The sequence below is a fragment of the Eurytemora carolleeae genome, unplaced genomic scaffold (genome assembly GCF_000591075.1).
Source record: "Eurytemora carolleeae unplaced genomic scaffold, Eaff_2.0 scaffold1986, whole genome shotgun sequence".
NCBI lineage: Eukaryota > Metazoa > Arthropoda > Copepoda > Calanoida > Temoridae > Eurytemora > Eurytemora carolleeae.
Genome location: NW_019397874.1, coordinates 3,279 through 15,994, shown reverse-complemented (window position 1 = coordinate 15,994; position 12,716 = coordinate 3,279). Strand labels below are relative to the sequence as shown.

The window sequence follows — 12,716 nt, the reverse complement described above, 5'->3', positions numbered from 1 at the left end:
ACATTATATTCTATTTTAGGATTGCCTATGTAATATTTTAATTAAAGGTTGTTTATGTACATTGTATTCATCCCAATTAGGGTTGTCTTGTTTATTTACATTACAATTAATTTTAAAGTTGTTTATGTACATTATATTCCATTTTAGGATTGTTTATGTACATTATATTCAATTTTAAAGTTGTTTATGTACATTATATTCAATTCTAGGATTGTTCATGTAAATTGAAACCGTATTTATTTTTCAGTGTTTATTTAAACATTTTTGCATTTTCTGAAAATCCAGAGTAAGCTTCTGTCATAAAACATTAAATACATATTTTTAGGTTGAAAAGTCCTTCACAGACATTAAATCTGACCCTAATGGTGAGGAAAAAAAAATAAAATTAAACATTTAAAATCGAAATAAAAATAGGTAAAAAAAGTTAAATCTTTGCTTTTTTTATTTTTCAAAATGTTTAGGGGACACTATTGGAAATATTTATGTTGCTCTCCCGGCCAATTCCTTCTACAGAATGCAATTCAGAGTCAGGTGAAAAGATAAATAATTTTTGTGTATCTTGTTTTTGTGTTTGTAACTTTTTAAAATGCAGATTTGAAAACCAATATTTTTACCAAGGTTAAAAACATTTTGAGACTTTTTGAGTCTTCATTTTAAATAGAATTATAATGAATTTGTCATATTTAGTGAGTAGACAGTATCTATTATGAGTAAAATTATAACGTTTAAAGGGACTGTAAGCGCAATTTTAAGTGACCCTCCATGTAAAGATGGCAATTCCCGATTCACAACTGTACCCTTAAAAAGCTTTTCTGATTGAGCATTAATGTTTATGATTTTAAAAACTAATTTTTTTCAATTGCGGTTTCCCTACAAAAGTGACTTGTTGTAGTGAAATGTGTAATGTGTGTGTAGTGTGTAATGTTGTAGTGAAATGTAATGTGTTTTTAGTGTGTAATGTTGTTGTGAAATGTGTAATGTGTGTGTAGTGTGTAATGTTGTAGTGAAATGTGTAATGTGTGTGTAGTGTGCAATGTTGTTGCCAAATGCGTAATGTGTGTGTACTGTGTAGTGTGTAATGTTGTAGTGAAATTTGTAATTTGTGTGAAGTGTGTATAAATACATATTGTAAAATGTGTAATGTGTGTACTGTGTAATGCATATTGTAAAATGTGTAATGCGTGTGTAGTGTGTATAAATGCATATTGTAAAATGTGTAATGTGTGTGTAGTGTGTAATGCATATTTTAAAATGTGTAATGTGTTTGTAGTGTGGGGTGTGTGGGGTCTGTCCTAGTATACGATTTTTGGACCCCCCCTTGTGTGTGTAGTGTGTAATGTGTGTGTAGTGTGTAATGCATATTGTAAAATGTGTTAAGTTCATGTATTATGTATTATGGAATTTGTAAGAAAAAGTGTTTGCCGGAAAACGACTTTAACGCTAAAGAGACAGGTATCGTAAAAAATTTAATCAAATGAACTCAAACAATTGACATTTTTTAATTGAAAACTGTTATTTTTGTAAATAACTGAGCCAATGAATAGATCTGACATAATTCGATTAATTTTTCTTAAGCTACGGATTCTCGGTTAAATTTAATAATTGTATGAATTGCTGTTGTCATAGTTTTTAATATCAAATATACAAGACAATGGTCAGGCGAGAATAATGGCGGAAAACTTGCGTTTGTTTATCAATGAATATAAAAACTTGGAAACAAAGCATTTTAATTCTGGAGCACTGAGGGGTAATGGTATGGGAAAGGGGGGGGGGGGAGCTAGTAAGGTAATATTGAAAAAGTGATAAGCAACGGAAAAAAAAGCACAAAAGGAAATGATAAGCCGAGAGTAAAAATTTAATAAGTGTTCGTGTGAAAGAATAAAAAATAAATAATATAACAGAAAAGAGATATTTTTTGTTTAAAGAACTGATCAAAATATTAATATTTTAGAGCTAAATCTGGTAGTCCGACCTCATCTTCTTCTCCTTCACATTCCATCTCTCCTCCTTCTCCTTCTACCCCTTCAACTTCTCCTAATTATACTTCTACCCCTTCTCCCTCTCCTCCTTCTACTTCTACCCCTTCAACTTCTCCTAATTATACTTCTACCCCTTCTCCCTCTCCTCCTAATCCTTCTACTCCTGCACCATCTCTTCCATATCCTTCTACCCCTGAACCATCTCCAGCCCTTCTTGCTGCTAATCGAAAGCTGGAAGGTCGAGAAGGGAGAATTCTTCAGAACGACCTAAGCACTGATGAACAGGCAAAATATGAAGATGTCCCTGAAATGTCTGATGATCTTGAAAAGGCAATTGATCTTGTTGATCATGTTGAAGCTCCTCAAATAAATGATTTTGAAGAATCAAAAGATCAGGAAGATAATCTCAAAGATTCTAACGAGACTGGGAATCTTTTAGAAATAGCTGCCCTTGTAGAAGCACCAGAAAATATAGAAATAGCTGCCCTTGTAGAAGCACCAAAAAATATAGAAATAGCTGAAAAAGAATCTGTTGGCATTATTCAGGAAATTGATAATGTAAAATCAGCTGAAATTGCGCAGCTTTCTTTTGAAAACCAAGAACCGGCTTCAAATCCAGTTTTGGCGCCAACAGCTATTCAGTCAGATGTACAGTACTTGTTGTACAATGACAATGCCTCATATCAAGAGGAAGAGGTAAAAATTCAAGATTATGACGGCAGTTAATTTAAATGAAAATTGTCTAAATAAGCAGACATTAAAAAAGTTTAAATTTTAGTCAAGTTCAAGTTTTGAGTTTTCTGTATTTTATAGATACGTTTTTTATTGCAGAGAGATAAGGGAGTATCAGAGTTTGAAAATGTTATCAACACAGACTATATTCAATCTACAGGATTTTATTAATTTTATTTTTTATTTTTTACATAAAAAATTTAGTTTATTATATAAAAAAAGGAGCTGATGTGCAATAGTTGACAAAGTTATTTGAAAGTATACTTTGATTATGGTTAATAGTTATGAATGAAGATTGTTTATGAAATTAATGAATTTATAGGAAATGAAATAAAACCAATTCTACGGTATAAGTACAAACTTTTCAACATTCTCCCTACCCATCCTTCCCGTCCTATCCATCCTACCCATCCTACCCATCCTATCAATCCTACCCATCCTACCCATCCTACCCATCCTATCAATCCTATCAATACATACACTTTTCAGAACCCATACACTTTAAAATCTACATACCCAATCTATACATACCAGCCTACAACCTCCACCACTCCCTTATCTTCTCCCTTCAATCCCTTTTCTCCCTCAAATTCCTTCCCTACTCCCTCAAATACATACCCTACTCCCTCAAATACATATATCCGTACTCCCTACAATACATACCCTACTCCCTACCCAGTCCTTCAAGCTGCGATAAAAGAAGATTCAGAAGAAACAATGATGTCCAAGGAAGCTGACTTTATGGAAGCTGCTAAAGCAACCATTGAAGGAGCTGGATATAAAGAAGCTGCAGAACCTATCGAAGAAGCTGTTGAAAATGAGAAAGCTGTAGAGCCTACCAAAGTAGCAGTTGAACTTGAAGGTAGAGAGGCTGCTTCAGTTGTTGAGGAGGAGCTGAATGATGTTGTTGAAGTTAAAGAGTCTGTAAAAGAGCTGAATAATGATGCTATAATCAGGTAATCCATTACAATTCAGGCTGAAGCTCTACTTTTCTTATTCCCACTTTTATGCAATCTGAAACTGCAAACATTGGATATTTCAAATTTTTAATCGCAACCTAAAACTGAAAACAATGGATATACTTAAAATTTTTAATCAAGCGAATTCAAAGTTTAAAATATCAAAGATCTACGACATCCGGTTGCAAACTCATGCAAGGATTAAAAGATTAGAGTATGAGAGAATGATCTGGTTCCTCTGTTAATTTTACGAAATTGTGTGTTAGAAAATCTCTATTTTTATTTTAATGTGAGAAATCTGTAAATTGTAAAATGTAGGTGGCGTCCAAAACTTTTTAAATCTGCACACGTAAAAAGTTAATTTGATTTTTTAATCTGAAAATTAGATAACTATCTTTACACTTCCGTGTATCTTTTCATCTATTCATCTTTTCACCTATTCACCTATTCATCTATTCATCTATTCATCTATTCATCCTACTATCATCTATTCTACTATTCTACTATTCATCTATTCATTTGTTCATTTATTAATCCTTTCACCTATTCATCTATTCATCTATTCATCCTTTCACCTATTCATCTATTCATCTATTCATCCTTTCATTTATATCTGTTTAGGAGATATTCCTACAAATTTTTGAACAATCCTCATGCTTCAGAAATTAGGTAAAATTTATTTGAAATTAATCACCATCTTTCTCATAATAATAATTGGTTCAATCTTTGAATACTATATAGTTTAGCCCAGAACTTGGCAATTTTTCATTGGGTTTTATAATTATTATATACTATTATATAAATAATTTGAAAAAAATATATGAAAACGATAAAGGAGTAAATATTTTCAAGTTTGTATTGAATTCATTCAGTTTTAACATTTTTTAGGACTCTACCTTTGAGACAAGCAGTGTTGGGCCAGCTAAAAAGAAGCTTTGATGGAAACAGAATTGAAGGTGGAATAACTTTTTAAAATAAGAAATATTTTAAGATATTATAAGATATATTTAAACATCTAAAATGTATATTTAAACAGGAAAAAGTTGAAAATACTATAAAATAAGAAAATTGAATTATTTTCAATACAAAATATGTTATTCATTTATCAATTCAGACTCCTCCGTGTCTGAGGTTTCTGTCCAGGATGAATCAGCTGATCAAGATGGAGTCTTTCTTGACCTCGCCGAGGAGAAAAATGGCACAACCATCCCACGATTTAGAAGACGACCTTTCTCCAGGTAAAATAATAAAATATTACATTGGTAGCTCAACAAATATAAATAAGCTTAGCTCGGAACTTACGCGAAGCTGTTCTTTTTCACAAAATCCTTTTTTTATTTTGGGAAATATTATGGAGTCTTCTAAACTTTGGTATTTTCGAGCAAACGTTTTACCGAATAAAAATATTAAGATATTGTGTAAATTCATAAACCTCACAGATACAATATGAGCTATAACGCTGGAAAATTTTAAAGTTACTCCCCGTGCTTTTCCTGACTTTAATCTTAGTTGAATTTATTTTAATTTTCCCGGATAATATTCTTATTTCAGATTGCTACGAATTCGCAAGAGACCTGCAGCTCGCTTGCTGGCTCTAAAATCAAGATACCAAACCTTGTTCTAATCTTCTAAACCTCTTTTTATAGCTTAAATGGACTGAAACAGTAATTTCAAATGACCCTTTATACAAAAATGGCAAAGCCTGATTCACAATGGTACCCTTGAAAGCTATAGGAATTGTCAGAATTAAACCTAAAAAAACGAAAAAATTTTCCACATTTTAGATCAGATCAAGGTTTCAAGGACACTGTTGTGAATCACGAAAGGACATCTTTGCACAGTGGATCAATTGAATTTATGCTTAAAATCCCTTTAAAAGCTAGTGTTATTATCATTTATCAAGTTAATCCTTTATTAGTTTTATTATTAACATTTATTTTGTTCTTTCTAGTCATTAACATTATACTTAAACATAGCAGCATAGTTCTGTTACTTATAAATACAGGGTATCCAAATAAACATGACAATGTCGTCTTTTTTTGTAATTTGTATAATATGGATGCCATACGTTGGACGTCATGTCAACCTTTTTGGTACATACTTTTTTATTTTTATTCATATTTTCATGTTTATTGGGCCACCCTGTTTTAAACAGTTTTCTGTTATCTGAGATACCGGGTGATTATGAAACACGCTTTCCTCAAATATTATCACAAGCAAAAATCTGGTTATTTTAAAAAAGTGAATGTTTAAGTCGTAATTTTCAAGTAACTCTTGTTTTTAAAGTGAAATCGGCAGAATTTATCACTTTACAAGATAGAAAAAGTTCAAAGAGATTTAAATCGGAAATAATTGTATCTTTTAAAATGGAGGGTTATTTGAAATTAATATTTAAAATATTTGTATAAATTAGTATTTTACGAGATTCCTGCATGCACAGTCCATGCTTTCAATGTTGTTGTTTAATCAGCCTGATGTCTCCAAATTCTTATTGTTTTAATTTTAAGCATTTGTAATTTGCATGTCTGTATTTACGCAAATAAATATTATTTTTTCAAATTCTTAAATTTTCTGCACGCTATATGATTGCAATATTCAATATTGTGCACAATAAATGCGCGAAACAGGAAACAAGGAATCATAGCGAATATTTATTTATCTTTATTTTTGATTAAATCAACATGATCATATTATATTCTATATTATTAAATTTTTTATAATTTAAATAAATCAAAACATATGGATCAAATATCACACCCGGACTTGTTATCATATTGTTACGTTATATAATTATTTGAAAAGGGGCTCTGGATGAAAATAAAAGACCCCCAGCTGCGTTATCTAAAATGAATTATAAATTTTTATTATACTTTTGAATGATGATGCAATGAAGTTAAAATTATTGGTCAATATTATTATAATTATTGATTATATTTACAGGGTGGTTTAACTAGGTGTTTAGAACATAATCCAGTTTCATTCCCATGGGTCTGAAATATTCATCCTTTATTATTAAGCTTGCTTCAATGTCGTCTGCAGATTTCATAGATTTATGTGCTTCGTTGACAAATTTTGCAACTTTTGTCAATTTAAATTTTTCTTCTTGAATGAATGAATGATACGACTGATGTTCTTCTCGGGGTTATATTTGTAAATGTGATAATTTTGGAAGAAAAAAAGGCAAAATCAATTCTAATTTTAAAATTGTTTAAATTTGTTTTTTTTTTCTTTACAAAAACGCCGAACATGATGGATGATGCATGAACCACAAAAAGAAAATGGAAATCTAGAATAACAAGGTTTGAGTTCACTTAAACTATACCTCGTCTCGTGTTCAAGAAAGGGGGGCACAATGTTGAAGGCACAACAAAAAATGCATGTGCCCCTTCCCTACACAAATGCTCTCCNATTTCTATCAACAATGTTTTGGTACATCTTTTCTCTCACAAAGCGCCACAAAATACAGATTTAGGTTTCGTGAAAAATTAAATAATACTTGTTTCCAGTGTAATCTAGTCTATAGATCTAATATAATTTAATAAAAAAATATTTTTAAGGTTTTTGCTCTTTTACTACTAGATTTTATACCTAGTGCCAGAGGTAGGCTCTAAATCAATAGATTTCTTTTACTCGACATTGTCGCAATTTGTCCATTTTATGATATTTCTCAAATTCTTTCTTGTACCTTAACTTATTTACAATATTTTTTTCGCGGGGCTTCATTTAAAATCCATTTCAGTCTCCAAAACAAGATGATTGACGCAGCTAGTTTTATTAAACTTTAAATAATCTGTCTCCAGTGTAATCGACAGTGGCGCAACTAGGGGGGGGGGGCAAACCGAGTTTCGATCCACCTCGGCATATTTCGCCCCCCCTCTCCCCCCACCTCACTTGGCTCCAGCATGTGAATCATTTATCAAATTTGTTTCAATTAAGAAAAAATACCAAAATTGTTCTTGACGCTTCGCGCATCATTTCTAAAAGAAAAAACTTTATATATGAATATGTTAATTACTTCTCATGAGTATTACAATTACCATTTAAGGTTACACAAAACCTGACAATCTAAAAAGAATAACAATAAGAAATATAATAATTACATAGACTTGCACAGGCCTACTTTAAGGGACTATATAGTGGACAAATATGACTAGAAAACGAATTTAAAAAAACTGCTGTAGACTGTAATAGGTATCTTCATATATTAATAGATAATATAGATTTTAAGCTTCAATTTGTTTTCCTAATACGGGTTTTTTAAGGTGGGTGCACAAAAAAAAAATATCGGCGAGCTGGCGCATGCAATAAGTGCACCCCCCCTAAACTAAACCTTCACTACGCCCCTTGCACGGACTCGTTTTGTTTTATTAATCATATATTCAGCACTGTTCAAATTAAAATTAATTAAAATAAAAAATACTACCCTTCTTTAAATTAATTCAAAGTTTTAAACATATTTTACTTAATAATATTTTTAAGAAAAAAATGAGTGTGCGCGAAGAGTGTGTAACCGAGTTGAAAGTTGTATTTAAGGACATTGAGAAGGTAATATATTTATACACTTTGCTTGTTTGTCTGTTTGTTTGTATCCAATAAACTTCAAAACGGCTGAACCGATCAGGGCCCAATTTGTGTGGGACTTAACATGTCCCCAGGGAAAGTTATGTAGATTGTCAAAATTTCAAAAATTTGCCTCCAACAAATTTCGATTTTGATCAAATGGGACGGTGGAGAATGAGATGTCCTATTTGATGAGGGGAAGNAAGTATCCGCTGCCGATGGAAAAGATTCCTTGGTCCAATAAATTGATAAACAACGTCCAACAAGTTCATGTCACTTTACAGAGGAAGGACAAATGGGTAAAGGGATTTCAGTGTGGGAGGGGAGAAGAAGGGAAGTAATCGCTCATTTAGGTTGTTAGAGGTCATTTGAAGGTAAACCACTGGGTTCTTTGCTGCTACTGCATTGGCCAGGCCCGTAGCTAGGAATTTCTTAAGGGGGGGGGGGCACAGAAGTAAAAAAGCATAGATAGGTAATTAGGGTGCGCGCCGCAGGGGAAACATTTTTGGACCTGGAAAACTTAATAAGGGTAAAATTAATGAAGGTAGACTAAACTTCTCACACATTATAGTTCATTAAGATAGATATTTTGCCTGGTTTTCTTTCCCTATGCTATTGAAAAATTAAGAATTGATACTTGCATCAAAAGATGTAGAGATTTAACGTAAACTATTGTAAATAAATGTAATACTGAGAATACTGAGAAGGCAGGGAGGGACCCCTTTCTCATCAAATAGGACATCTCATTCTCCACCAACCTCTTTTGAAAGCAAACTTTTTTGTTCTTGTTGTACAATGAAAAAACCATGACACGACAGCATTTACATTTCCCCAAAAATTTCCCATTTCCAATTTTTAAATTTCCCAAAAACCTAGGCATTTGGAAAATTTCCCAGATACCCAGGCATTTGGGAAATTCCTCAAATTCCTATAGGTATTTGAGGGTGGTTTATTTTTAAGATTTTGGAAATTTCTCAAATGACTGGATATTTGGGGAATTTCCTAAAAACCTAGCCATTTGGGAAGTTTCCCAGATACCCAGGCATTTGGGAAATTTCCCAGCTACACAGGCATTTTGGAAATTTCCCATAATTATTAAAAATTACCCCAGGACACATTTTTTTTCGTCATTCGTCTAAATATTTACAATGAAAGTAGCATGATAAGTTTATCAAATTCATTTGATGTATTTGGAAGTTTTTGCGAAATAAAATAATTGTACTGTAAGTATTAAAGTAATTTCAAATACAAATAGGGTAATGCCTGATTTACAACGGTACCGTTAACATCTTTGTCAAGTGGGAATTTGATATCAATGTTTCTAATCTTGAAAACCGATATTGTGGTTTAAGCACATAAGGGACTTTGACATTTTTGCCGCCGGAAAACATATCAGATTTATCAGAATTGAACACTTTTAACCCCAGATTTAATAGGGTATCAGCAAAATTGGATAAAATATCATAATTTCTGGGTATCTCATATATCTTGTATTTCATAAAACGTCAAACAAATCTCATAAAACTTTAAAAGTTTGTTTGTGTTTATACTTACATTGTACCAAATAGATTATCAAGTACAATAGGTGGCAACAGAGAAATGGGCAAATAATAAATGACGTCACAAGTGTCAAATATACCAAGGAAAACAATATTTTCTCAAATTAGTTGACATGTTTTCCAAGATAAAAAAAGAGTAAAAATAGAAAATTAAGAACACATAAAAATAATTTATTTCACTGTAAGATAAGTACTTATATCTAAAATTAACACTCCACACTGTTAATAATAATTTTGTCGGACAAAAAAATTGAGTTGACACTTGTGACGTAAGAATACAGCTGTACTGAGAGTGTACAAATTCTACCTTGCCATCTATTGTACTGTTCTTGCGCACATGAAGTGAATATACAAAGTCGATGACATTCTTCTTCAATATATATAGATGGCTTGAGAAATATTGAATTGATTTTATTGACAAAGTGGGTGGGAGGGGAGGGGAGGGGGGGAGAGGAAGGATTATTTGGATCGCGTGTTCTATATAAGTTCCTCCGTCCGCAGAAAGAATTTAGTTTAATCATGATTTAGGTTCGAACACAGCGCTGGACAAATTCAATTCAATCTTGGTTATTGTCACACTTTTAGTCATGAATAGTTTTTACTCGATAGTGCGTCGTTAATGTGGGTCCACAATTTGCGTCAACATTTTTACTTAATGCGCTCTTTATTTGCACCCTCTAGTTTTTATCAATTGTGTATCTTCAATGTGCGTCTTTACAGAACGTCATTATTATTATTAAATGCATTCTTAATGTACGCCCTCTCTAATTTATACTCTACAGTGCGTCCTAAATGTGAGTTCTCAATGTGAGCCCTCTATAGTTTTTAATTTATTTAACAATTTAATTCAATCTTGGTTATTGTCACATTTCTGTGCGTCCTAATTAGTTTTTACACGATAGTGCGTCCTAAATGTGCGTCCATAATGCGCGTCTTTAACGTTCGATACAGTAAAAACGTTAAAAACGTCACATAAGTCACTTTTTAATATATCAATCGTAAAATTAGTATTTCGAAATTAAATGAAAATTTTGTTTTAAATTACTAACAGAATATTTGGAACTAGGCTTTCAGGACCGATTCAGGGCGCTTAGCGCCCATCTTCTATTTTAATTGTGAACACTTTTATTTCTATATACACTGAAAAACAAAAACATAAAAAGAGTTTGCGAATTTTATAAAAAAAAATTACGTGGTTTTTCAAACTTTATGAAAATCGCATTTTGATGGAGGCAAGTATTTGAAATTTTCATGGTCCTTAAACCTTCCCAGGGGTCATGTGAGGTCCCATACAAAATTGGGCCCGATAGGTTCTGCCGTTTTGACGTTTTTCGGATACAAACAAATATATATATAATGCTCAGACTAAATTTTGTTTTTTAAATACTTCTTCGGAGTTCCTGGTTTATATTATTTGATAAAATAGGAGTTTCTGGTTTATGTTATTTTATAAAATAGTAGTTTCTGGTTTATCTTATTTTATAAAATAGTGGTTTCTGGTTTATCTTATTTTATAAAATAGTAGTTTCTGGTTTATCTTATTTTATAAAATAGTAGTTTCTGCTTTATCTTATTTTATAAAATAGGAGTTTCTGGTTTATGTTATTTTATAAAATAGGAGTTTCTGGTTTATCTTATATTATAAAATAGTAGTTTCTGGTTTATCTTATTTTATAAAATAGGAGTTTCTGGTTTATCTTATTTTATAAAATAGTAGTTTCTGGTTTATCTTATTTTATAAAATAGAAGTTTCTGGTTTATCTTATTTTATAAAATAGTAGTTTCTGGTTTATCTTATTTTATACGATAGAAGTTTCTGGTTTATCTTATTTTATAAAATAGTAGTTTCTGGTTTATCTTATTTTATACAATAGAAGTTTCTGGTTTATCTTATTTATGAATACAATTCTTTTTCCGCAAAAATCTTTTTTTCTTTTAAATCTTTTTTCGGAATATTTATTAAGAATTTAGAAAATGTAACAAATTTCATTTCTTTTTCAGAAATCTTCCTATATGTCAATATGTTACATTTTTTCTTTACTCTTCTTGTTCTTTCTTCCGTTCATGGACTAATCCCACCGCAGGTAGATTAGTCATGCATATTTTAATCTATATAAAAAGACAACATATAAAAGGTCTTTAGATATAACTTTAAGTAACATTCATGTATAGAGATTGCAAGTTTAATTTACATATATGTTAATGTCTTGTTTTATTTTATAGATATGTATAGGACGACTAATAATACATATCATGCATATTTAATATTATTCTTGTTTTTTGTTTTAAAATTGTTCATTTTGTGGGAAACACTGTATTTAAGCAAAACCATTTCAGCATAAAATAGTCCCCCCCTCCCCCCACCTCTCTCATAAACAAGAAACTAGCCTCCTCCCCTTAAAACGCCCCCTTCCAACGCCTTTTCCTTAAACAAGATAATCGTGAAGAATTTTTGAAAAAGAGAATACGATTCTTATAGTTCCCAGCTATGTCCACCCCCCTATCGTCTTGCGGGGATTTAGTGTTATATAAGGGGTCTCCAATAATGATGATTTCAAAGAGAAAGAAAATCATAATTTCCAAAAATATTTTTACCTTCTACTATATTTATCTGCTAGGGATTGAAGCAGTTTTCCACCCTCTGCCGATCCCAACACTTGCTCTGATCCCAACCCTGCTCCTGATCCCAATCCTACTCCTGATCCCAACCCTACTCCTGATCCCAACCCTGCTCCTGATACCAACCCTTCTCCTGGTCCCAAACCTATTCCTGATCCTAATCTTGTTCCATAATTAAATCCATGTTCCAAACTCATTGTTGATCTGTGCAAGATGAGCCCGAGGTCTAGATCTGAAATAAAATAACAATGTCTTTATCACGTTCTAATATACAGGGTTATCCACAAAGAGTGAGTCTTTAATGACGT

At 31.8% G+C, this 12,716-nt stretch overlaps 1 protein-coding gene across 1 annotated transcript in view; it reads right to left on the bottom strand.

Moving 5' to 3' along the window:
* Positions 1 to 12,716, bottom strand: part of LOC111716170 (uncharacterized) — a 21,478-nt gene extending 8,762 nt beyond the window's left edge. Inside the window, exon 1 of the mRNA XM_023491599.1 lies at positions 12,385 to 12,716. Coding sequence (XP_023347367.1) covers positions 12,385 to 12,605 — 221 coding nt within the window. The 5' untranslated portion in view covers positions 12,606 to 12,716. The remainder of the gene's footprint in view (positions 1 to 12,384) is intronic.